Source organism: Trematomus bernacchii, unplaced genomic scaffold (assembly GCF_902827165.1).
Source record: "Trematomus bernacchii unplaced genomic scaffold, fTreBer1.1, whole genome shotgun sequence".
Taxonomy (NCBI): domain Eukaryota; kingdom Metazoa; phylum Chordata; class Actinopteri; order Perciformes; family Nototheniidae; genus Trematomus; species Trematomus bernacchii.
In genome coordinates, this window is record NW_022987720.1 from 3,522,632 (window position 1) to 3,549,167 (window position 26,536).

Here is a 26,536-nt window from a genome sequence, read left to right on the forward strand (position 1 = left end):
GGCCTGTATACACAGAAAAAGTGTTAACAAAATGTTCAATAGGTTATGGAAGAGGCTGGGGTTTTTCATGAGTGGCATTTAATACTTGGTTTTGGTTTCTGCTGCTGTGTTTAACTCCAGGTAAAAACACAGACTTCCACATGGAGGAAACGATACAAAAAAAAACCTTTACCAAAGTTGGATGAAATGTAAGAAAAACTCATTAATATATGCCAGTTAATGAAGTGCTGGATGAAACAATGGAGGGATACCGACTGTGACTCCAGTTTATGAACAGGTTTTCCAGGCATTTCCAGGAACATTTTGTGCTGTAAATTACCTTTAAATTAAGTTGAAATGATTATGAGTATGCTTATATAATATAAATAAATTCACCACCCATCAGTTTGATAAATAATTGGATTTTAGTTTCTCAAATCGCCCTCCTGATAGCGTCCCGACCCAGAATGCATTTTGACAAGGTCTTTGAAAAAGCGGCGCGGCTAATTCAAGATGGCGGAGATGGACCAGCTGTTAGACGAGAGTGAGTAACAACACAAATTCAAGGAGTTTTGCGTTGTAAACACGCAGCGGCCCCATTATGATAAAAATAAATCTTTGGTGATAAACTGCCAGTGCTGTCCATGTCATGAATATATATAGTTTTGGGTAGAGTTCACAAAGTCATTTTTTAGACGTAAGGAGATACCGGTCTGTTCAAGTCAGCTAACGCTTGCTAGCATGAAAGGCTAACTATGGCTAATGTAGGAGTTGAGCAAGTTACTTTAGCTCAACTGGATAAACAAATAACGTTAGCTTAGCCGTGAGCTAATATGTGCTAGCATTGGATCGTAACTAGCAATAACAAAAGGACTACCATAACGTGTTTATAACCAAAGTACACAAGCTAGCTACTAGCTTTCTGTTTTACGGGTATAGTTGTTGTAGTCTTCCCTAATACATTTTTTATATTTAACGTTTGTTAGCGCTGGTTAATGTAACGTTACATGGTAACTAACGTGTTGTGGGTCAAGCTGGCAAAGAGAGACTAGCCAAGTTATGTGGCTATTATATTCTGAAATAGTCATTCCAGTCGTAGTTAATGTGAGTGGATATGATATCCGGGTCGTAATATGTTGTATCAATAGCTTGTTGGGCTCGTTTCGTTGATATGATCTGTACAGCTGATGTTATGCCCGTGGTTGACAGCTCAAATTGGGGATTAGGGCCTAACTGACTGCGCTAGCTTTATTATCTAACTTCAGTTACCCTACCCCTGTCAGTGTTTAAAGGGCAATCTCATAAACGTCAGAGCTATTTGCAGGCGTTTTCTAAAATATAGCTAAGTAAGCCTATTACATACACTTAAAACCATCCAGCATGATTCATTAATGCACATCATGTTAACAACACATGGTTCATTTTTAATACTGTTTGACCCATGTTAATTTTCATCTCTCTGAATAGTTTTCACATTTAGATATCCCTACCTCTCTCTGAACAGCCCTCTACTCTGAAATATAATATACTGTGGATTGTCATATATTCACTGTACTAGGTTTGTAGTTTCTTTGTATATGTATATTTGGTGTAAATACTTGTCCTTATTCTGTTAATGTACCTGGCAATTTTTTCATTATTGCTTACAAATTGACAGTAAAATATTTACAGCATTTAAGAGTTATTCGTATGCCATTAGTGTGTTACTGATGTAGCCCAATATGTCTTCTTTCCCAGGCTCCTCGGCAGAGGCACTTGTCAGTCTAAAAGGTATGTGGGCCGAATCTTTATTTATCTGCACATTTGTTCTTTGAAGTGTGGAAGTATATTGGGAACGAGTGGAAACTGGAGTCAAATTCCTTCTTTGCCTTAACCCAGTGGTTCCCAAACTTTTTGTGCCCAAGGCACACCAAAGGACAAGTAAAAAATCTCAAGGCACACCTATTGTGCAAAATAGCCCTTATAACACGTGTTATCACTCATATCATGTAAAATATCTGTAAATGTGCATAATTATTTACTAATGCCAAATAAAATGTGACAAAGACAACTATATTACTCATGAAATATTTATTAACGAAATATTTCAGAAATTAATTTGAAACTTTATCAAATTAGGCTTCATCAAAGCAGCAACACACTCATTTAAACCAGACAGGTCACAAAATTAAAAATTGTGGAGGATCAGGCTTTGGTGGTCGGCTCCCATCTCGGCGCACAGCTGGGAGAAGAGGCGAGATTTCAGGGGCCTTGATTTGATGTAATTCACCATCTGCACAGCCTGATTCAGCACCTCAGTCAACTCCGGGGGCATGGTTTTGAGAATTGTTTTTAGGTATAGAGTTTGCCTCTGTATTATGAAATGAGTGCATACAAAGTACTGATATAGTAAATTAAAAAATAATTATTTTTGTGTAGTTGTATATTGCAATAATAACGTATGGTTGTCACAAAATCCCACGGCACACTCGGACTTGCCTCACGGCACACCAGTGTGCCGCGGCACACCGTTTGGGAACCACTGCCTTAACCTACTGTACATGGCCAATGAAGAATATTTTGTTTCTGATTTGATCTTGTCTTCATGTGTATTAGCTGAATTATACCATACGTTTACTTATTAGAAATGTTCAGGAAACGTTTACCCTTCATTGGATTAGACTTCTGTATAACTCTCCATAACGAAAAGCTTCAGTGACAACCGCATTACATTGTGGCTAATGCAAGTCTTTTGTAGTCCTATTATGGCTTCCACTGCTGTTTTCAAAATTGACAAAGATAAAATATATTAAGACTTGTGACTCTAAGTGGAAACTTCCTTTATATCTTCTGCAGAATGAGAATAGTCTTGATTCTGACATTTGGTATTTAGAAGGTCTCGCTGGGGTCTTGTTTCTGGTGTCTTTGCTATTTTAAATAAATGCATTGTTGTTTTTCTGTAGAAGGCAGTTTGTCCAACACTCTGAATGAAAAAAACAACTTCCCAAGAGCTCACAACACCAGGGGACGAAACTCCTCCCTCACAATGGACACAGTAAGAGATACGCTTCTGTTTTACACAATATTATGAATGCTAAGCTTTAAAAAATAGGAAAACATGAGTTCATTCTATGCAACATATATCGCAACACTCAAATTCAAATTTCTTGAAAAAACGAGCAAAATGTGTTTAAACCCTATATGTACATTATGTTGTCTCCTCTTTGCTTAAGAATGAAAACTATATTGCAGTGTTGGATTCATGGTCTACATTTCCAATGTATAAACAGCAACATACAGTAGAGACATCATTAAAGTTGTATTGGCCACTGTTATGAACACGCTCTTATTCTTGTAGCTTTATTGGCAATATTCATATTCACTCCTGTCCACATTTGTCTTTCAGCCCACACGGAGCTCAAAGAGGAGCCGTTTGTTTCGGGAGGAGGATGAGGTGTCGCCCCAGCAACGTGTCCCATCCAGATCCCCTCGGAGGAGCCAGAGGGTCAGCACCACGCCACAGGTAAACACAACACACCATCAACAGGTTTTTCTGGCGTATATAGCCTTCTGGAACAAATCCTTTCTTCTCTATCAATTGTGGCATTTTCTGATCAAAATTAAATCAATCCACTTATTATCATTTTAATCAACTGAGAGTGGATTGCCTCAGTGTCTAAGTAAACATTTCAAGTAACTGCTCACCAGTAAGAGAACAAGCACAATGATCTATGTGAGCGTTCGAGGCCCTGTGAAAGATTTGCTGCTTGTCAGAGAAAATGAATTGGAGGCAACAGCATCCCCTAGCTTCCTGTGTTTTTATGCTAGGCCTTTTCAAGGTTAACTTGCAGTACAATTTTTATCTGCAGCATCATTTAGGTTATTGTTCTAGCAAATAGTAATGGCTTAAAGACAAGAAGGTAGATAACTGTTGTATAAAGTAAAACTCAATCCCTACTTAAAGTGCTAAATATATGGTATTTTTTGAAAACTGTATACCAAATGACTGTTTATATGTTTTGCTTTACAGAAATGTTCTAATGTGGCGACACCAGATAAGAAAGCATCCCAGAAAATAGGGCTGAGATTAAGAAACCTCCTTAAACTACCCAAAGCTCACAAATGGTGCATCTACGAATGGTTCTATTCCAATATCGACAGGTAAAGCCTCTTTTTCATCTTCAGAAAACTGATATTAATTTGTTGGATTATACACAATTAATAGGTCTTCAATGTTTTTGATAATCTGTATTTACAACAAACATGATTTAAGAGGTCAGGAGTAAACCTCCTCTAAATGCTTGAAGGAGTTTTTTTGTTAACGTTGTTGTTTTATTATTTCCTTTTCCAGACCTCTCTTTGAGGGTGACAATGAATTCTGCTTGTGCCTCAAAGAGTCTTTCCCCAACTTGAAAACAAGAAAGTTAACAAGGGTTGAGTGGGGAACAATCAGGAGACTGATGGGGAAGCCTCGACGGTATGCTGCAGTCTTTACGCTCTGTGCCTCTGTAACCCATTTTAACTAATCATGTTTGTCTTTATTTACGTCAGACATTTCCAAGTCTGAAATGTGAAACAGTTTTCACCCTGTTACAGTGCTATGCTTTGTTGTCCCAGGTGTTCATCAGCATTCTTTTCTGAGGAGCGGACAGCGCTGAGGCAGAAGAGGCAGAAGATGCGCCTGCTGCAGCAGAGGAAGCTGTCTGACGTGTCCAACTGCAAAGACCTTCCTGATGAAATCCCTCTGCCACTCATCATAGGAACCAAAGTCACTGGTAGGAGGACTCTAATGAACACACGCAGCCTCAGCAGCAGTTATAACAGCTACACATCTCTGGTTAACTGTTAAGAAATGATTATCATTCTAGTCTAATAACCTGCTTCACACCCACTTATTCAGTATTTACCAGATGTGAAGAAAAACTTGTCAAATTCAACAGAAAAAAAATATTGTAGGGAATGCAGATGTTTTAATTTGGATGTAATAATGCATATTTAAATTACATGGGAAAATATGTATTTCTGTAGTTAGTTTATTTAACATACATAGTTAAGATATACTCTCAGTTCATACTAGGGCTGCGCGATATTGGAAAAAACTGACATTGCGATATTTTTTCCCCCTGCGATATATATTGCGATATGAAAAAATACAGGAATTGAAGAAAATACAGTTTTTTTTGTCCGCAAACCATCCTTTCTTGAACTTTAATGCTATACAATTGGTATTTATTTTTTTAACGATATTTAACCGGATGAAGGATTTTAGTCACGGACGTCTGGATCTTAAGTTATCAGAGCAACAAGCTGAGCTAGCTCGGTTAGCAGCAACGAACTGCCTTGGAGAAACACATGAAACTACTTTATTCAGTGTTTTTACCTTTAATCACCGGGTCCGTTTGCTTTGGAGATTTGATTTTGATTGGTGGTTTGCTGTGCATGCAGAGCCTGAGAAAAATAAAAAAAATCGCACGTCCTGCGATATGACTATCGTGCATGCGCATAACACGATTATCGTCACGACACGATATATCGTGCAGCCCTAGTTCATACCAACAACAAACAAACAACAACGTTGATATATTTTATGCAGTCCCTAATAAAAGTACATTTGATGTTATTGTTGAACAGTTACGTTTTTCTCTGCACTGCAATTTCTACACTTCACAATGTTCATTTAGTTGGATAAGTTGCATGGTTTAGAAACAGATATTTTCAGGACAATGTAATGATCATTAAGAAGCTGTTACAGTAGTTACAGTAGTAATGATGTCTCACACTGATATGAACAGTATTACCAGTACAAATCCCAATTTATTTATTTGTTTTTATTTCCTGCTCCACAGCGAGACTCCGAGGCATCCATGATGGGTTGTTCACCGGGCAGATCGATGCCGTGGACACCAGCGCCGCCACCTACCGCGTCACCTTCGACCGCAGCGGCCTGGGAACACACACTGTGCCTGACTACGAAGTGTTGGTAAGGACCGCCTCTTTCAACACAACAGCTCTCCTGAAAGTGTGTTTGACATTAGACAAGTTGTAGGAGCCATGTCAGAGAGGGGTGATTTCTTTTAATTTAATAGGGTTTTTGAATGTTAATATTTTGGCATTGGTGTTTGTTTATAATATTATGACTTATTATTTTGTGATCAATTAAGCGTTGGATTAGTTGGACGACACTCATAGTGATTATAATCACCTTTTCACCTGTGTGAGGTGTGATTATTCAGAAAATATATTTGTGCAAGTTATAATATGTTGATAATATTTCTTAAAGTAAGATTTTGTTGAATGCATTTTTGGATCGCAGCGTTTATTTTTGATGGCGCCTCTGACAAAGGCAACCAGGCCCGACCTCAGCCTCTCAGCGACTATGTTTGTTCCTGAAGTTGCTACACAAGTAACAACTTGAGTTTGCTAGTCTTTTTTTGTATTAGAATGTCCTTGTAAAATAAGAAACTGTCATGATACAAAGATGTGCAATATTTGGACTTAAGGAATGTGTTTTGAAACCTCAGATGATATTGTGTTTTCCAGAGCAATGAGCCCAATGAGACCATGCCCATTTCAGCCTTTGCCCAGAAGCACCGGATATCTCGCTACATGCATAACGTCATGACTCCGCCCAGAGGGCCGTACCCGTCCGGTACGACTCCTGTCCTCATGGTACTGTCAACCTCCTACACTGGCAGCTTCACATGTGCTCTGTACGTTTTTATATATTAACACACAGCCCATTCATTCTGAAGAGCTGTAGCTGTAAATGGATTTATGCAAAATCTAACTTGGATATGCTACACAGTTCATGCCTTGGTACACTTCATCAAGTTCAGTTCTAAATCTACTGAATCTCTTCCTCTTGATTGCTTATGAAGATCAATGAATGAATTGTCCTTTTTAATGTTTTGTAATAACAGGATAATGACCCTCTTATCAACCTGTCACCGTGGAGGAACAAACTGCCTGGTGCTGAGGGAGATACTCTGGGGGGATTTCCTGTCAAGTTCCTCGTCCAAGTGGTAAATACGTCCTGTCAAATGGAACAATAAAAATATCCTAAACCTGTGTAGCGCTTTGTTTTAACTAATTATTTGTTTATTTTTTCCATGACTAGACAAGGCTGTCGAAAATCCTCATGATCAAGAAAGAGCACATCAAGCACTTGAAAGAAATGAACACGGAGGCAGAGAAACTGGTACATCATCATCATCATCATTTTAGAAAAAGGTGCTCCAAAAGCTGTTAAATGTTGTCTTGGGATGCATACATCAAAACTAACTATGGCTATGGTTGTGTTTTTGTGCTCAGAAGTCGTACTCGATGCCTATTGACCTGGACTTCCAGAAGCGATATGCAACCACAGTGCTGGAGCTAGAGCAGCTCAATAAAGATCTCAACAAGGTGCTTCACGAGGTCCAGCAGTTCTGCTGTGATGTAAGTGCAAACAAAAACATGATGTAAAACCCCTGCAGCCAAGTACAGAAAATAATGATTCATTGTGACCTTTCAGTCAAAGTCAACTTTATGTCAATTTCTCTATGTGTGTGATACAAACAGAGAAATCGAAATGCTGTTAAAATCCAGGTCTATTTCATGCCCTGATATTCTGATATAACAGTGCCTAGTTTATGACGTGAATCATTAATATGTCCGTCCAGCTGGCTCCGGATCAGGGCATGGTGCCAGCCGATCACCCCACAGAGCTGCGGCGGCGCTGCGAGGACGAGGCCCAGCAGATGGTGCAGCTGAGCAACTCTCTGAAGGACGGACAGCAGAGTGTGACCAACCCCAGCCTCACACAGCTCATGTCCCGCCTCACTGCGCTGCTGCTACAGATCAAGGTGGAGGAAATACAAACGCTCAGCTACTGTCTGCTTTCAGTCCTGAATACATGTTCTCTAACTTATGGCAGGAGGAACATCTATGTCATATATTAATGGCAGAGACATTTAAAAAAATACACATGCGTTAATAAGTCTTTTGTGAAGTTTCTTTAGCAGTTGTTTATGAACAGTTTTTTAATATTAGTCCTATGCCTTGATAACTTGTTAATTTTTATTTTTTGTCTGGTTTGTTTCAGTGTCTGGCTGATGGAGGAGACTTGAATTCTTTTGAGTTTAAATCTCTAACAGACTCCCTTAATGACATCAAGGCGTCGATTGATCCCTCCAACCTCAGGTAAAAGAACCTGCACTGTCTTTATCTCCACTTCCTTAGTTACACTAAACAAACAGTGGTTGATAGGATGGCTCACCATTTTCTATTTGTGCCAACGGCAAACATGAGTAACTTAATATGGTCTTTTATTAGCATTCAAATCACTATTAAGTCAACATTCAGTCAGCCACAAGTACTGCATATTTCCAATAACAATTTATTTCTGTGACTTTCTTCTTTCTTTTTTGCATTTTAACAAATGATATACCATAGTTATACTGGAGTCACAGACCATATGGATACTTTTACATAGAAATAGAAAATATAAAGAAATGTCATTAAAATAACAGATTTCATAAATATCTGCATGGGGTATACAGTATATCGTTCAATTAGGAAACAACCATGGATATACACACACACACACACACACACACACACACAACCGTCACATTTTACAGGAGAACAATGTTGTGTGTTGAAAACCTTACTTATATTCCCATATTTTTCGAAGCTATGCACTTATTTTCTAATTATGATGGCTATATTTCACTCCATATTTTTGATTACCCTAATTTCCATGTGGAGTTAATTGAGTCACCATGTTTTAACCACTTCCTGTTTATAGTTGCTTCCAGAACAACGTTGAGATCCACGTGGCACACATCCAGAGCGGCCTTAGTCAGCTGGGCAACCTGCACGCATTTTCTGCTAACAACACCAACGCAGTCTGAGTGTCCCCCCCCCCACACGCAGAGGTGCGGTCCATTAACATCGTCTTTTGAGGTGGTGCTTTCACTTGAACTGATACAAGACTGCAAACATAAATAACTCACGTGGATGTTTTGGACCAGAAGGTTGCAATCTGAATGTGGATGTTTCTGGGAAACGGCTCAGAGTTCTGCCCCGACTTCTGACGTTATTTCCTGAATGGATGATGTCGTAAGTATTTTACCCACCCGTTTTATGTTAGGAGAATGTTGGTGCACCCAATTAAACACAAATCTGAAAGAGCCTTTAGCTATCGCCACAAATCCACATCTACAACCTCTCCATGGTTATTTATTGGTTCCATGTGCCAAACATTGATTCTTACTGTTTTTATAGTCCATATTTATTTATTTTTTAGTAGGTGTTCATGGTTATTAAAATGATATTTTGCTATCTCTAAAGTTTCCCCCTGTAAGTGTTGTGTTCTGTTGCTCCGCGGATGTTAAGCACAGGGAGGCTAAAGAATGTTTTATGAAATTGTTTATTGTAGATAATTGTACAATATTTCTGATTATTAGGACTGTTGTCTACATTTCTGCCATGTAATCAGAAATGGCTTTTGTAATTTTGTGTGCACTGAAAAGAGATTTTGGTATTTTTATAAAGGAGAACTCTGGGGGTTTTTGATGCCTTTTACTCCTTAAAATTATATTGGCATTTCCATATTTGGCATGGCTGTTGCTGCACCCCCCCCCCCTACACTAAGCCTGCATCACTGATGTAAGCCCACGAAAAATTCAAGTCAGCAGTTTTTTCCTAGAGAATCTCCTTTTTCAGTTTTTGTAAAGTTGTATATGAAAGTGCCTCAGGGCAATTGTAAATAAATGTTTCCGTCTTTTTATATTAAACATAATATTGCAAAGCAGTCTTGTATTTGTTAGTATTTATTAACAGATATATCCAATCAACATTTATTTTTCTTTACAATCAACAGTTCTATTACTATTTTACAATAAATACATATTTTCCTTTTTTGCAAACAATTGTATACTGCCTCTTATTATACACGTAGCTGTATATATATATCAGCTGTTATAATACATCACATAAAGCCACCAAAGCCTGCCAAGGCATCGCTGTCCCAGTCAGAGTCAGAGTCGGTAAAGTCCTGCGCCTCGGGGGCGTGGATCGGGGAGAAGTGGCTGAACCGATCTCCTGCGGACATCACGCATGGATACTGGATTTGGCATCCGTTATCCTTCGGCGATGACCTGCTGAAGTTATTCTGCGAGGGAATGGGAGGAATCACAACTTTCATCTCTGGGCCGATGGTCTTGTTGGGGGGGAAGTTGTCATATTCCACCAGAACCTTCGGGCCCTGGTTGGCGGGCATGTTGGCTTCCATCTTGGGCTGATGCTCGTTCTCTTTGGGATACAGATGGACGTTACAGCACGGCACGTTGACGCTCAGCTCGTGTCGCTGCATCTGATCAGGCTTTGCTCTCGACCCCTCTTTGTCGTAGATGCAGGAGGCAGGCGTGTGGTCGTAGCTGCTGGGCTTGGCGGGCATGCTGGTTCTGTGAGGGTCATCTGTGCTCTGGTGCATGGAAGGTCTGAAACTGTCCTCCAGTCCAAAACCTGCAATCCTGTGGGCCTCGGCTCCATGATTGTTGTCATACACTGGAAGAGAAAAGAAGAGTAGGGCGATTAGCTTTGAAATACAATTAAAGTGTTACTTTGCTCATTTACTCATTCATCACACTGGAGGGAGAAAAAGCTACATTTTTCATGGCGATCAAGGGTAGAAGTGAACACCAAGAGAATATTGGCCATTTTCCAAATGTAATAATAATCTTTATTTGTTTTATTTCTCAGAGGGAACACATTCATGCCTTGCTTCCAGATTTTTTATAATTTTCCTATGTAACAGATTGGGAGTGAAATCCCATAATTCACTGCTTCCAGAATGCCATTTTTATAAAAACATGTTACATTGATTAGAAGCTTGTAGAAATGTAGAATTCTTATGGGTATACCAACAAAATCAGTGGGTCCATACAATCTGTCTCCTATTTATTATCTATGAGCCTCAGATGTTATACCTGGTGACATGATACGTTTGAGACTTAGTTATTTCTATTCCTTTTAATATATATTTGATAAAACGTTCCAAGGCCATGGGAATAAAATTGAATTCTTAATCTAAGGACGGTACCCAAAACAAGAAAACAATGATTTTCTGCATTATTTACCTTTCTCTGGGCCCATCCTGCTCTGGAGCTGGCTGAATGGGCTCGCTGCTGGCAGTGTGGGGACCTTCATGGACCCTGAGGAGCCCACCTGGCGACGAGACTTGGCCCTTCTGTTCTGAAACCACACCTGAAACGTGTGCATGAAAGAAATAAGTCAGTTTAACCATTCACAATAAGTTGTTTTCTGATGTACTTTAATTGTTTTGATCAAATGGCTTATTGAAAAATCTCTCAACATCTTTGATTGATCTTTTAATTTACCTGAATTCTGGACTCAGGAAGCCCGGTCAGAGCCTCCAGTCTCTCCCTCAGGTAGATGTCAGGATATTTAGTATCCGAGTAAACTTTCTCCAGCACCTCGATTTGCTGCTGGGTGAAGTTAGTCCTCTTTCTCCTGTGGGTCAGTATTGCCACGCATTTCTCTGCCCGTGGCGCTGAGTTCGCAGAGTTGAAGTAGTTGGTCACATCTGGAGCTCCATAATCTGGAAAGAAAGCGTGCAGAAATAAGTAAGAGCCAAAGAAACATGACGAAGGACATGTTTCTTGCACAGGAAGCAGCTGCAAAGTCGTGATGGACTGTTACCAGTGGTGTAGGCTACTTAATAGCTTTTGCAAAATGCAGTCTTATTCGTATTCCTTGCCACCTACCTGAGTTCACCATGCTGTTCGTCTGCAAAGGTCCCTCGTGATACATCTGGAAATGATTCAGATCCCCGACTCGCATATTCCCATGAACTGAAGACATGTTCCTCTTCGTATTATTTCCAGCGACTGTCTGAGTTTGAGAGGTGCGCTGCTCGCTGGGGTTAAATCCCCCCGGCGATCAAAGGTGACGCTGGCTATGTGTGAATGGGGCAGCCATCGGGGCCGGCTGGCACTGCAGCGGCCGTGCGCAAACTTCAGACGTCTGCAGGCCTCCGGAGGTGTGAAGGCCTCGCACCTGGGACGGTGGAGCGGCCGCAGGTCTCTTAAAAGGGTTTTAATGGAATCTGCATGCTCAATACACATCGGCAGTGAAAACATGTATCCGCTTTGGAATGGGTGAAGTAATAATGGACATGTAGCCAGAGAGACAGTCGGAAACTGCTATTTCCTCAACGGGTAACCCTCACACGGACTGCTGTATGTTGCTGTAGTGAATACATATTATTGCTGTATCATATGGTCTCCGGTCAAAGTCTTTATGTTGTGAAAAGTGACATTTATTTCCAAGTATTTAAACAACTGAATATATGCGTAATTTGCGAAGACTGTACGCTATAGTTTCCTGCTATGTGTTTGAAATGTGTGTGTAGGCCTACATAATAACAGACACGATTCAAATATCACATTAGTTCAACATTAAGATTTTATTACATGTTTTGTTTTTATTTTAATAAAAATAATATCATTCAATATGTATTTAGGCTTATTCTGAATGATTCTGCATCTCGGCCTTTATTCTACCAGGATTATACTTTGTCTTGGTGATTGTTTTTCCATAAATGTAAAAAAAATGTTATTTTTGAAGAACATATTCAGGTCTTTGAAGGTCTACTCCACACTGGTGTATATAGGAAATATATGCTTCCTGCCCCCTTTCAGTGGCAACAAAGTTAATCTCAATACACAAACCTCAAAAGTAAGCAGGAGTGGGCACTTGTTATTGAATGGCTCAACTTCAATTGATTCAGGAGGGATCAAGTCAATAGGTCAGGTAGAACCACAGACAGACTAATTTGTTTACACATATTTGGACAATAATGATCTCAGGGGGGCAGTTTACAGTAAACCTCTTCTTATGTCTCTATATTATCTTGTGGCATTTTCCTTTTTTCCCTGTATATATGAATTATGTTGTCTTGTCATCTTGTTTTATATCTTAGATTCTGGATTTTGATTGCCTTATAATATTTCTGTTTAAATATAAAGCTCTTTATTTTTGGAGGGGCTATATATAAAGCTTTCATTATAGATTCAAGATGTAAGGCTTTATTGTCATGTGCACAGTAGCTATGGATATGACAATGAAAAGCTAAAGTCCCTGGCTCTTCCATCAATGCAACATAATATGTATAGGAAATAAAACAAACAAAACCAATAATAATAATAGTGCAAGAAATAACAGAATAGATATAACAATTATGAGTATTATACATAATGGTTGCATAGCTCGTGTCCTACGTCAGAGTGATTTTTTGTTATTTACATACATGGGCAATTATAGATTCAATTTCATGCATCATATTTAATTACGTTGGGTGTGGGGAGACACTATTGCATATAAAATGCGTTCCAGATCTTTACTGCATCATCATATATGATTTATTTGATGCAGCTGTGACTGGTTTAAGTCATTGTGGAGTAGATTGTATGAAGTTAAACTTGCAATGCACAAAGAGACCTGTAACACAGACTAAAAAAAAACACCAACAGTTTTCTCTGGTTATATTGGTTGAGCTCTGTGGGAAAATAACTTGACAGCCATCGTGTCATTTCACATCCAAAACATCACTTTTTGATCTCTGTACTGTGACACATACAGCATTGTTCAGGTAGGATGTGCTTGATGGTAAAGACATTCACAGTTCACAGACTGCTTTGTCTTTGAGCCCTAATTGGGTATTGCCTGTGTGCACAGACCAGATTGCTATGCTAAAATCAGGCTGTTGAAGTTCCTGATCTTTGTAATGGACTGACAATGTTTTCTGAGAGCGGAAATGAACAGCAATGCTTCATCGGTCATCTGTGGCTTCAAAGCTCTTCAGGCATGAAAATATGATTTATGTATGTAAAGTTTATTGGTAAAACCCTACTGTGATTCACGCTCTACCTTTTCTTTCAATTTATATTTAAATCTGTTATTAAACCATGGTGTACTTATATGTTATTTGTTATTTTTACCTATTGTGTTTTTATTATAATATGTTAGTCTACTATTTATTATTAATCTGCACTCTTGCTGTTGTTACTGGTTAAATGTCCCTGTTGCAGGACAAATAAAGGAATTCTGATTCTTAAAGTATGTAGCATTATCCAATTCCACACACCACATTATTTATAGTCTAAGCTACTTGCTATGATGTCCCTGGATGGGCCCTTAAAATGCATAAAACACAAACACTCTACATTAGGTACATACACAAAACCCACAACTTAAAAATTAACACGAAAATGCAGTCTAAACATAACATAACAGGAAACTAGCTAATACTGACTGATCCCTCTTACAAAATGTTCAGTTGAAGTGATCCCAGTCATGATCCAGTTGAGATCGTTTCCAGAGGTTGATCACCCAAACAGAAAAAGCTGTTTGTCCAAATGAAGATTTACATGATCCTGATGGACCTTTATTTTATTATTGAGCACAAAACTATGAGTGGAACCACAAGATCACTGAGCACATGTTAGGCCTTGTTATGTGGGCATTCATGGATATCTTTACACCGATGACATTTAAATATGTTCAATTTCCTAAGACCAAAGAGATGATGTGATCTTATTGCTTCATTGTATATCATGAGAGGTTTGTTTATTGTATTGTTGTTTATGTTGCTGTTTATGTTGCTTTGACCAAAATAAGATATAAAAGATCATCGTTTATTACTGTCACAGTTGTAGCAGCATGAAATAGTAGTTTCTAGTAAGTTAAGAAGTATTTACATTTTCTTTGGTAACCTTGCTCACTATCATGAATAGGAAGTCAGCATTGCTGTTGTTACGCATGTTTAATTTTGGTGTTTTTATTAAGTCAGCATTTTTAAAATGGCATCCCATGACATCTTTTTTTGACAAAATAGATTAAAAATAATGCTGGTATATTGTAGTAAACAGCCTGCACTTTAAAACATCAAACAGTCAAAAACACTTTGGGATTTCTACTGGCCATTTCCAGTTGGCAGCTTACTGTAGACACAAACAAAAGCATGTTCACACCTTTCAAGTCTGACCAATGTTTAGCCCACAGTTTGACCTGACCACTATACATTTAACCTGCAGACAGACAGGTAAACTATCCTCACAAGTTTGCAGGTACATGTTAAAATGTCATTGTCTTATGGGCCGTTGGTATAAGTTTGGCAGTTGTGTATTTGAGGGATGTTTTATAGTTACTTTACTTATAATTCATTGTAAAGGCTCATGGCAATCACAAGCAGAAGATGAGTATGATGATAGTGTGTGTACATATCTTCTAAGCAAACAATTGTAAACATTATTTGAATACATTTCGTTAATATAAGAGCTGGATCGAAAAGGTCCCTGGCCTAATACATTGACAATAAGTGTTAGCTTATTACAGGAAATATGCCATTGCTGAAAAAAAAACATGTCAGTACAGGAAATGCTGATGATATATTTGAGGTATTTTAGCTTTGGTGTCTTTGTTACATAGTTTGACCATCATGTTTATTTTAGAGCTTTAATTACCCCATTAAATGGATCCCAAAATGTTTATGTTTTTATAAAAAGGACTGCAAGCCAAAATAATACTATCATATTTAAACTCCAAAATATTAATATTGTTAACAGCGCAATCTATTTTATATATAAAAAGTCATTTCAAATTCCACAATAACATATTTTCATGATAAAATAAACCATTGAATAAAAAAAATAAAAAAACGTTATGCATTGTATAAAAAACAAAAAAAAAGCATTCAAAGGAAATTCCGATTTATAACACTCCCAATTGTTAAAAAGTAAATCATTTGTGTAAATATTTATCTGATCTGTTAATGCGACGTCATTATTTACATCGAGGGAAGAAAAAACCTCCCGGAACTTCCGCCAAGACTAAACGGAAGTAGGTACGTGGCCGCTTCAGCTGACAGTCTACATGATGGCGACAGAGGTTCAGAGCGGCGACCTCGACAGTGCTACTTCAAGCCGGCTCGAAGTTTCTATCGATGGCCTCACCCTCAGTCCCGACCCGGAGGACGAGCAGCTCCAGGCCCAGGAGCCGGAGCCCGAAGCCGCGGAGCCCGAGACCGACACACCGGCTGCAGCGGGAGGGGAAGATGGAGAGACAGCCAGATCAGCCATAGAGAGGAAATGGGGCTTTCCTCTGCTGGAGCTGTATGGAATGGGCCTTCAATTCTTCAAAGGTATTTTACATGTGTTATAAATCTCACGCATGTCACGTAAAGAAGCAGGTAGCAGGAAGACCCGACTTAAATACGAGTCACCCGTTCGGTGGAGTTAGCCGTTTGCTAACGTTAGCTGTTAGCTGTCACCGGGGCTAATGCTGTCAGCCGCAACATTTCATTAGCTTCAAAGCTAACCAGCAGTCAGCGCAGCTAACAGGCTGCTAGCTGGTTGTTAAAGGGGAAAATAAGCACGCCACTTCCGAGTGTGTCAATACGTGGCCTCAAAACAATATCATCCATATTTTTCCCTGGTGTTGTGTACCTTCTTTGTACTTTTATTTGTGTTTTGGAAAGAATAACCTGGCTTGTCAAGCGACTGCTTCATCAGCTGTAATGTAAGACGCTGTTCATGCTAACTGAATGGTGCCTCATAGTGATTTGTTTGTGGGCTTTAAACACGCCCTGCCCTGTCATTGATGCGGCTAAAGGGAGCCTGCATGTCAGCTGCTTACACATATCTTTCTCTGATCAATTAGACGCTGACAGATCACCACTGTGCCTTAGAAGTTGGTTATTCCTTGCATTATATGGTCTGATCTGAGCTCAACCCATTTATATCGCTGCTAAAAGCCACGTTTCCAGTTCCCACAGGGTTGTATGACCACTGGAACTGTTTTACAGTTTAACTGCCTACTCATATGATCCGTGCACATGCCACTCCCTTACTGCTACACCTCCAACAGGAAATCCAATACAAAGCACAAGTTGGTAGCATGACAGCATGTTTGTGTTTTCTATGCATAGATCTGGAATAATATTTTATCCAAGCAGTCTGAGTTATTGGCAGCACTATTAAGCCAACATTAACAACAGTGTTATCACATAACCATTGCATACTTTGCGCTGCTTAAAAAAAATGGTATTTATGTTGAGTTTCAAGATCAACAACTCATTTGAATTCAAGAGGTAGCAAGTCCAAACAGCATTCTATTTAAAGTGTATCAGCCTTTTGGCTGGTCTTTTGGCCTGAGAAGAAATGTATTTAAAAGAAATCTGGATATATAGTGTATTCCACGCTTGGTTGCTCCACTTGCCTTTACCTTTCAGACATCCTCAAAAGGTACATTAATTTAAAAAAAATTGGCATTGCTACTGGTTATATAAGAGCAAAGCACTTGTGGTGATTGTGCAAACAGGTTTGGATCTGGTCCCACTACACTGTGTGCGAGAGTAATCTCTGCTTTGTATTTGTAGTCATGTATTTGAAGTCAAGTAGGGTGAGGTCTAATTGCGTAACTTGTAGGCCTTCACATAGAAAGTTGGCCGTTCCTCTTGGATTGAAGTCACAAGGATTTTACGAGGTAACACTCTAGACAATATAATAGCCTAAATGCTATTACTGTTGTTACTAGCATAGTGTACCATGACACAAGGCTGTGCTGTAGTATTCACAACCCCTTTTTAACTGCTGGGTGTAAAAAACCAAATGAATGCAAATTCATTGCTCCCACATTGCTGTTCTCAGATAAAGATGGAAAGGCCTTTCACCCGACATATGAGGAGAAGCTTCGACTGGTGGCTCTGCACAAACAGGTGTTACTGGGTCCTTATAATCCTGATGCTTCACCGGAGGTCGGTTTCTTTGATGTCCTGGGCAGCGACCGCAGGTAACCCCAGCAGACATCTGGTTTTGTGCGTCCCAGTGTGTTTTCCCTTTGAAAATGGTAGTTGTTTCAGCTATTTGGTGTCAAAATAGTTAAATTAACTACAAATGCTATTAGCCTTTTCCACTCACATATATTCGCTTATTGCACAAATGTAATGACACACAGATTTTAAGATTGAGTTCACTTAGTGTTTCTTTATGTTATTAATTAACAATGGTTGTTACAAATGCTACACATTTTAATTCCTCTTTTTTGCTATTATTAAATATGAACGTGTCTAGAAAGAAGTAAACAAAATAAAAACGTAAATGACTGAGCCCATTTTGCCCAGTTGCCTATATTATTTATCCTCACCTTCAATCTTGCTCTGCTTGCAGGAAAGAGTGGGCTTCCCTAGGTAACATGGAGAAGGAGGAGGCCATGGTGGAGTTTGTCAAGATGCTGAACAAGTGCTGTAACCTCTTTGCTCCATACGTCACCTCACACAAGATCGAAAAGGAGGAACAGGAGAGAAAAAGGTAAGGTACCCGACTCCAGTTCCCGAGGAGGATCTCTGCTTCAGTGTCTAAATACAGACTTAGTTCGGCCTATATGCATCCAGCAAACCTGTGAAAGTAGTAGTGATTTTATTTTTTTACTAACATTTTTATTGACTAACATTTATTGACTACGGTCTATGAAATGTTTTAAGGAATTTTACCATTTGCATAATTTACAATATCCTTCATGTCATTGCTCTACCCCAGGAAAGAAGAGGAAGAACGTCAGCGTCTGGAGGAGGAGGAGAGGGAGCGACAAAGACAGGAGGAGGAGAGAAGGAGGCTTGAGGAGGAGGAAAGGCTGAGGAGAGAGGAAGAGGAAAGGAGACATGCAGAGGACGAACGGCTACGGATTGAGCAGCAGAAGTATGTTTATCTGCACCGCTGTGGTTTGCAAATGCTACATTTTTACATTTTGATATCTGCAAGGTCCTTGCTCGGCTGATACCTGCTAAAAAAAAGACAATGCCTCCTCTATCACTCTTCTCTCTAAGATACAATCCTACAGTTGTCCACTGTCCAACATTCCCTCCTCTCCATTTCCTGTATTTTCTTCCTCACCAACTCTGCCCCTGTTTCCTGGTTTTCAGACAACAGATAATGGCGGCTTTGAATGCGCAGACGGCAGTGCAGTTCCAACAGTACGCTGCTCAGCAATACCCCAACAGCCCGGAGCAACAGCTGGGCCTCATCCGTCAGCTGCAGGAGCAACACTACCAGCAGTACATGCAGCAGCTCTACCAGGTGCAGCTTGCCCAGCAACAGGTAGCTGTTGTGTCATCACTAGCATGGATAGACTTCCAGTGATTGATTTCTTGTTTTTTAGATTTTCCATTTAATTTGGAACTTAGATATTTGCAAAATAAAGCATTCATTTCTATAAAAGAACACAATCTACTTACACACTTTATTATTAGGTACACAATAAAGCATTTGCAACAAAGGTCTTGCACCAAATTGCAATTTCAGATACTTTCAAAGGGTTTACAAAAGATGAAAACAACATTTTAAAAAGTGAAGCTTCTTAAATAATCGAGGTATCTTCTGATATGCTTAATCTCAAGTGAACTCGTCAGGATGAAAATTCAAGATATCAAAGGGCAGCCCTACATGTAGCCCATATCAAATCACAAATCATCATTCCAAAAGCATTGTAGTAACATAACAATCTTGGTATAAGTCCCTAGTATGTCCTAACTAGGGATGGGTATCGAGAACCGGTACTAAGTCAGTACCGGTAGCCGATTGGACGGTACCGGTATACCGTTAAGCCGCTGGACAAACGGTGCTGCTATCGGTATATGAATTACGCTACTTCCTTAGTTTAAACAATTCTGGTTGGTTAGGAACCCTCATCCCGTGTGACGTATCCGGTTTGAGTACCACTCTGATTGGCCACTGTGAATGCCACTCGTCATCTCTCCTAACAGCGCTCTTATTATTGTGAGACTCCCGGGAGCAGACCATAGGGGAAGACGCAACATCATGCTAGAAACAGCGTCTCAAGGCTTCTTAAAATGTAACAACCTATTAATGATGCATACCCACTTAACGGGAAAAACTCAGCTAACAGACGATATTAACCATTTGAGCTACACGGAACAGAAGTCCAACACCAAGAGTCTAAATCAACACTTAGCAAAACGGGCTAACGGGGCTAACGGCACATAACTGGCAAAAGCGATATTTTCTACGTAATTTCATCTGCCCAAACAACATATCACATGAAAGCTGATTCCATTGGTATAAGTCTCATCACTGTACGACCAAAACTCACTGAACTAGCAGCCAGGAAAGAGCAAGAAAACAACTTCACTTTACGTAGCCATGATGATAGTTATGTTTTACCTTTGCTGTTTTGTGATCAAAAGTTGTGTTTAAGACTGTTAATCCAATGTCTCGGTGTAACTTTCTCGTAAAATGATTACTGATAATCCATCATTACAATTATAAATAATAAACGGGTTATAATGGTTAGCCGATCGGAGCTTCCGGTTTAGGAGGTGCGCACGCAGCGTCTCGTTTTAACTGAATAATGGTCATGTTTACATTGACATTTATGAACTGCCCCTAATTACCGCCCCCCTTCCAGAGACACACGGTCAAACACACTCATACCTGCTTGGTATGACATTAAAAAAGTTACATTAAATAATAAATGCAAATAAATTACAATAAAATGACTGTTTAATCTTCACATCTTGTAATCATGTCTATAATTTTGAGCACCAAATTATTGAAAAGTATCGATAAGAGTATAGAAAAATACCGGTATCGATAAGCAGTATCGGTATCGATAAAATCCTAACGATACCCATCCCTAGTCCTAACTCAGTGTTGTCCTCCTTTGGTCCCAGGCGGCCTTACAGAAGCAGCAGATGCAGGCGGATTCGATGGTGCAGGGCTCCCTTGAATCCAGCGGCTTCAGTGGTGGTGAACCCCTCGTCGCCTCAGCAGCAGGACCGATGTGTGCAGCGTCACCTCCTGCCGGGGAAGAAGCCCCTACCATCAATGGAGGCCAGTCAGACTCGTACTCTGAGAGCATGGACCGGGAGCCTGAGCCCGAGCCGGCAGAGGAGGTCTCAGAGAACGGCCCTTTATTAGGTTGGTGGGCTGTAGTTTTTCTCATTTATTAAAACACAGAAACAACTGGAAGGAATCTACGTTTTCTTTGTTGTGTCGCTGATGTCTAAAGAGCAGAGGCTGGAAGCTCAAACTAACAAAGCTTTATACCAGAACTTGAAACCTGATTCTTATCTGCTGTGTCCTCGTTGATGTGACCTGAAGGGCAGGAAGGAGAGGAGCTCCAACAAGTGATACATGATAGGCTGCTGGTTTATCATCCAGCCACACATTGTGCTTTCACAAGAGTAGGCACTCGCCAGCAATGAACAAGGCCTTGGTCTGATTCCAAAACATACATCCTGAGCCAAATGAATTCCCTATGCGTGGCTCACCACTCTAAACAATGTTTTGAGGAAAGATGGATGGTCAGCCAGCACTGCAGAAATAACCTTTTGACATTTGGCACACATGCTCTTTTTCTCTCTTTGACACACACACACACACACACACACACACACACACACACACACTCGCACTCGCACTCGCACTCACACACACACATATGGCTTGTTAGTTGAGCTAGATTGGCATTTAGTCTGTGTTTGCTGGAAAAAAACCCATCTAAAAAGGACAGCTGTATAAGCAGATTTCGCAACAGATTCTAACATGTAATTTTGTGTTCATTGCTCACAGCTGACTCCCCACCAGTCATCGCCGCCCCCTCCATGTGGACACGGCCACAGATCAAGGACTTCAAGGAGAAGATCCGGCAGGACGCAGACAGTGTGATCACGGTGGGCCGCGGTGAGGTGGTGACGGTGAGGGTGCCCACCCACGAGGAGGGCGCCTACCTGTTCTGGGAGTTTGCCACGGACTATTACGACATCGGCTTTGGGGTCTTCTTCGAGTGGACGGACGCTTCTACTGCCTCTGTCAGCGTGCACGTGTCAGAATCCAGTGATGAGGACGACGATGAAGAAGGTGAGATATGTTCGAATATACCTGCAGTGTTTCTGATTTATAAACAAAACTAAATAAAAAAACAAATTGGCAGGCGTGACATGACCTTTTAGTGGTGGTTGTTTAAATAAACAAAACGAAAAAATATGAAACTTTTACTAGCCATTCCCTTAGTTACACTAATGCATATACAAGAAAAATACACAGTCATTGTTCCTCTTTTGATCTAAGGTTCTGAGCCATTTGTTATGGTGACTATATACTACAGTACATACATACAATTAATTACATAATAAGTAATGGTGGTTATTAAGCTTCATCTTTAAGTGGCTGCTTTGAATAAGAATGTATGGTTTATTGATTTACCTCATTTGCTCATTGGCCAATGAAGAGTTATTTAACTTCTTTTCAGATATTATATTCTTATCTCAAGTTCAGAACTTTGCTACGCCATAGATAAACATCACATAGTTTTAACAGATGCAGAGGAATTCCTGCTTGTGTTCTTACGATGGAAACCAGAGCAGTGGTGTGAAAAGAAATGAAGGGAGGCAATATGTTAAGATAAATGGCAATATTATGCAGTGGAATTGGCTTGGTTTTCTTAGTCAAATTAGCTTTCAGCAATTACACCTGTCCTTCTAAACGTTGCTTCTAATTGTCAGCTGGAGTAGCAGTAGCATTTTTATGTTTAGTGTAACAACACTTAATTTTGCGCAAGATATTTTGTCATAAACCTTGTGTTAAGCCCGGGTTTAAAATGGTGCAACGTTATGCCAGTACTATATGTTATTATGGTAATGCCTTAATCCTCAGTGCGCAATGGGAATTTTTCGCGAAAAACTGCACAGAGCTTGGAATGAATTTTGGTTTGCTCAAATTAAATAATGTAATGTCCATTGTGTGATCAGTATTGCGGTAAAAAATTAATTCCATAATATTAAGGTTAATGATAGCGTTGTATAATTATAGCACAGCCTTTTGTGTGTGTGCTATTCCTAATGATGAGACTCATTGGTGATTCCTTCCTGTTTTCTGTCTGAGCTGAACACATTGTTCTTGTGTCCTCAGCTGATCCCCCCAGTGAGGAAGAGAAGGCGAAGAAGGAGGCGGGGAAGCCCCAGGTGGATGAGATTGTGCCGGTGTACCGGCGGGACTGTCATGAGGAAGTGTATGCTGGCAGCCACCAGTACCCCGGCCGCGGAGTCTACCTGCTTAAGTTTGACAACTCCTATTCACTCTGGCGCGCCAAGAGTGTTTACTACAGAGTCTACTACACCAGATAAGCCTGAAAACAGACACAGGGGAGCCAAGGAGTATGTTCATATATATATGTGTGTGTGTGTGTGTGTGTGTGTGTGTGTAGGTCGAGATTTGTATGATGGCAGCCTGTATGTGTGTGCGCGTGAGTGTATGTGTGTGTATGTGTGTGTGTGAAGGAGATACCAGATCTGTTCTGGACAAAACCACCAGAGGGTGACAAAGTGACACATCTGGAGCCCTAGATTTGATAATGGACTAATATGTGTGTATGTCTCATGATACACCCATGCTAGAGCCTGTCATCGAGCCCTTGGAAGAGGAGTGTGTATTCCTATTGTAAATCCATCACCTGTCCTCACTGCTCTCACATAGACCGAGCTGTAGGACTTCGCTCTCATATTGTATTCGACCAGCTTTCCCCCTGGGCTCCTCTTCTGTCAGCACCCAGCCCCACACTGTCCAACGTGGCCTTGTGGCTGCTTCTGCCCTGAGTGAGACGCTTTCATAACCGTCAACGGAAACCAGGCAACCAAGCACTCTGCGAGCCAACGTTTCCTGTTTGGTCGTAATAGTGGTTTGTTGTTTGTCCCACAAGAACACAAGACAATGTTGAAAATCGAATTATATTGCAAATGTACTTCATAACACTATGCCTCTGGTCCAAGAGAGCCTTTGCCAAGTCTCTCTCACACATTAAAAACACAGTTGTACACAAACCATCTTTTTTTTTTTTGTAAAACAGTAGTCTGTTATTCTCTCCCCTAGCCACCATGCAAATATGAAGTTTTGAGAAAATGTTCAGTGGAAGTTGTGCTCTTTTTGGCTTATCTCTGCACAAAAACAGTCCGTCTTTCCCCTTTATTTCTTAATATAATATGATTGACAGATATTTTTTAAATGGGGTCTGCTGGCAAAATGTATGAAGGACAGGCAAGAAGTCATTCCATGGTTACTGTCATGAGTGTTAAGGAGTAAATATACAGTACAATGAAATGCACAGGGAAAAGTTGGCCCTAGGGCTTTATAAACTCAAGCATCTCAGTGTGTTATTCAGAATAAGACGTTAAAAAACATGATCAAATGCATAATTTGTTCTCTCGTTTCTACATTACTGATTACATAAAATCACCCAGTTTCCTTTGCTAATTATTCTACATGATTGAATCAAGAAAAGGAGCTAGTATTACTACAAATGTTAGATCTTTATTAACCCCGGAGGTTTTTGTGTTTGAGTTATGAGATGCTGCACTCAGCTCTGACACACAAATACTCCTTAAAATAAAGAAAATCCATCTTTTGGAGGTCATGATACATTGTTACATCTCTGTGGCGCTCAAAACACATCTAATTCCATACACAAAATGCAGTGTTGGTCTGTTTCTTTTTCCTTTCTGGTATGAATTAACTCATTGTCATCTCGATTAAGGTGTTGTGAATAAACTAAGATGATGTATTTTTTGGTGACGTGGTTGCTTGCTTAACTCAGTTGGGACAACTTAGTGTAATCAACTTTTGTTTCTTAGTTAATTTGTTGCCATTCTTAAGATTTTTTTTCTGTTCAGTTTCACATTTACATGTACATGCTTTATGTACCTACCACCTTGGTGCATTTCGAGCAATGTGTGCTACTTTATCACTCATCGAGCTGTATTTGTACATTTGTTTTTGTGTGTGTATGCAACCAATCTTTAAAGACACAGTGGTGGAGAAACTTGCAAATTGAATAATCTTCCAATGACCTTGCTGAGTGTAAGTCGATATTATTTAATTAAAGGCCACTCCTGCCTCCCATCCATTCAGTGATTTTTTTTAAAACAAAATGGCTTAAACAAGCCATAAAGTTCAAGAAAGTTCCCAAATGTTCTGATGTGTGATGTTTGTTTTTCTTATTGCTCACCAAATGGTTTGAGTTGACTTGTTCAAGCCTTGTATGTAAATAATTCTATAAATGAGTTTATGGGTTTTTAGATGTGGAAGAAGGCTATGGTTTTGAGAATCAATGCACTGTAAAATATGGTGAATGAGACATATGTATACATTTTAACCCGAATGAAAGTCCAAAACTCGTAGAAAGTTTAAAACTGTAAGACTATTGACATTACAGACAGAAAAGCTCATCTTTTTGTATTGTTTCGACTTGTTTAGTTCTCTTGAGTTACAAGATCTTTTTTTGGGGCATATATTTAATCTTGATTAAACCTATGTTCATCTCTAAAATGGTTTTGTTTGCTTTTGTAATTTCACAATTTTTTATTTTGTCTGATGAAGCTTTAATGAATTCAAACCTTTAATTTATAAACTGCTTAAAAAACGTACATTGTATCACAAAACCAAAGGTGTATTTAATAAGATGAATTAAGGGTGCATTCATTAATTAATTTAGATCCACCCGTGTGCACCCTGCTATGAAAAGTCAGAAAATGTTCAAAATGCAAGGACATTAAAAATGGTATTGACATACTCTACTAATAAGTAGGCTACACCAGATGTAATGTTTTATTTAGTAATATTAGGCTTTAAAGTAAAACCAGAATAGATACAATTCCAAAATGAGTAAGGTACTATTACATTTAGAAACACCAATGACTAACTGTGTACCCATTGGCACAGATTCACAGATAAGACTTTTTTACCCCCATGTGAACCTAGAAGGACTCTGTACATTTCAATGGCTAAAGATTCCATGGTGGAAAGTAACACAAACGTGACCATCTAAAAAACAAAAATGTAGAGTTAAGCCTGCTTCAGAGGCCCTTGGTGCAGGAAAGGACAAATGCGGATATTACTCATTGTGAAACAGGATAACAGGAAAATATACTTAAATGTTTCCATGATGCACATGGGATGTTACTATGCTCAGGACAGTTGTAGCAGAATTGTAACAATCTTATATATTATTAACTGTTGCCACTGCATACTAATATGAGAGGAATTGTTACATTTCCACTAAGTATTGAAAGAATTGACAGTGTGTAAACTAAACACTTACATTAATTGTTACATAGAGACTCTCATGGAGGTGCTGTGTGCACTTGAAGACACCAGGTGGCACAATTAACACTACAGAGACACATTTGAGCAACTGGACATTGTTTTTATAAGAATGCAAGGCCACAGGTTGAAAGCTAAAGGGTGTAAAGGTATGCTAGTTTTGCTCTTTGGAATTTAAAGAGCGGCGGCGGGAATGCCAGGCCGTGGACAGGACAAACATGCCTTGTAGCCGAGTAACACTGAGAGGAGATAAATCAGACAAGTGTTCACATAATGTGTTGTCCAAGGGTTATTTAAGAGGTATGAGCAAACATCCAACATTTGCTTTGTTACATACATTTTCTTTGTTGCGTATTGTAGGCTAATGCTACTTAATGTTAAAGTTTTAACTAAAGTAAGCTTAA

At 39.5% G+C, this 26,536-nt stretch overlaps 3 protein-coding genes across 4 annotated transcripts; 2 read left to right on the forward strand and 1 right to left on the reverse strand.

Moving 5' to 3' along the window:
* The first annotated feature begins 471 nt into the window (after positions 1–471).
* lin9 (lin-9 DREAM MuvB core complex component) lies at positions 472–9,754 on the forward strand. The gene is made up of 15 exons (XM_034144210.1): positions 472–523; positions 1,717–1,749; positions 2,922–3,013; positions 3,365–3,481; positions 3,989–4,119; positions 4,310–4,435; positions 4,576–4,733; positions 5,805–5,938; positions 6,499–6,627; positions 6,879–6,980; positions 7,076–7,156; positions 7,270–7,395; positions 7,620–7,802; positions 8,042–8,139; positions 8,747–9,754. Exons 1-15 carry the CDS (start codon positions 493–495, stop codon positions 8,850–8,852), a joined length of 1,647 nt encoding a protein of 548 aa, XP_034000101.1. The 5' UTR covers positions 472–492; the 3' UTR covers positions 8,853–9,754.
* Positions 9,755–9,890: 136 nt separating this feature from the next.
* On the reverse strand, positions 9,891–11,861 carry mixl1 (Mix paired-like homeobox). Its single transcript, XM_034144211.1, has 4 exons — positions 11,730–11,861; positions 11,343–11,563; positions 11,082–11,208; positions 9,891–10,509 (listed from the first exon to the last, which is right to left on the reverse strand). Exons 1-4 carry the CDS (start codon positions 11,824–11,826, stop codon positions 9,932–9,934), a joined length of 1,023 nt encoding a protein of 340 aa, XP_034000102.1. The 5' UTR covers positions 11,827–11,861; the 3' UTR covers positions 9,891–9,931.
* Positions 11,862–15,860: 3,999 nt separating this feature from the next.
* acbd3 (acyl-Coenzyme A binding domain containing 3) lies at positions 15,861–25,358 on the forward strand. Of its 2 annotated transcripts, none has more exons than XM_034144079.1 (8): positions 15,861–16,165; positions 17,673–17,814; positions 18,192–18,332; positions 18,561–18,719; positions 18,944–19,118; positions 20,711–20,957; positions 21,612–21,899; positions 22,950–25,358. In XM_034144079.1, exons 1-8 carry the CDS (start codon positions 15,898–15,900, stop codon positions 23,162–23,164), a joined length of 1,635 nt encoding a protein of 544 aa, XP_033999970.1. In that variant the 5' UTR covers positions 15,861–15,897; the 3' UTR covers positions 23,165–25,358. The 2 variants fall into 2 exon arrangements, with proteins under 2 accessions (XP_033999970.1, XP_033999971.1); XM_034144080.1 differs by having other exon boundaries at positions 18,944–19,097.
* The last annotated feature ends 1,178 nt before the right edge of the window (positions 25,359–26,536 follow it).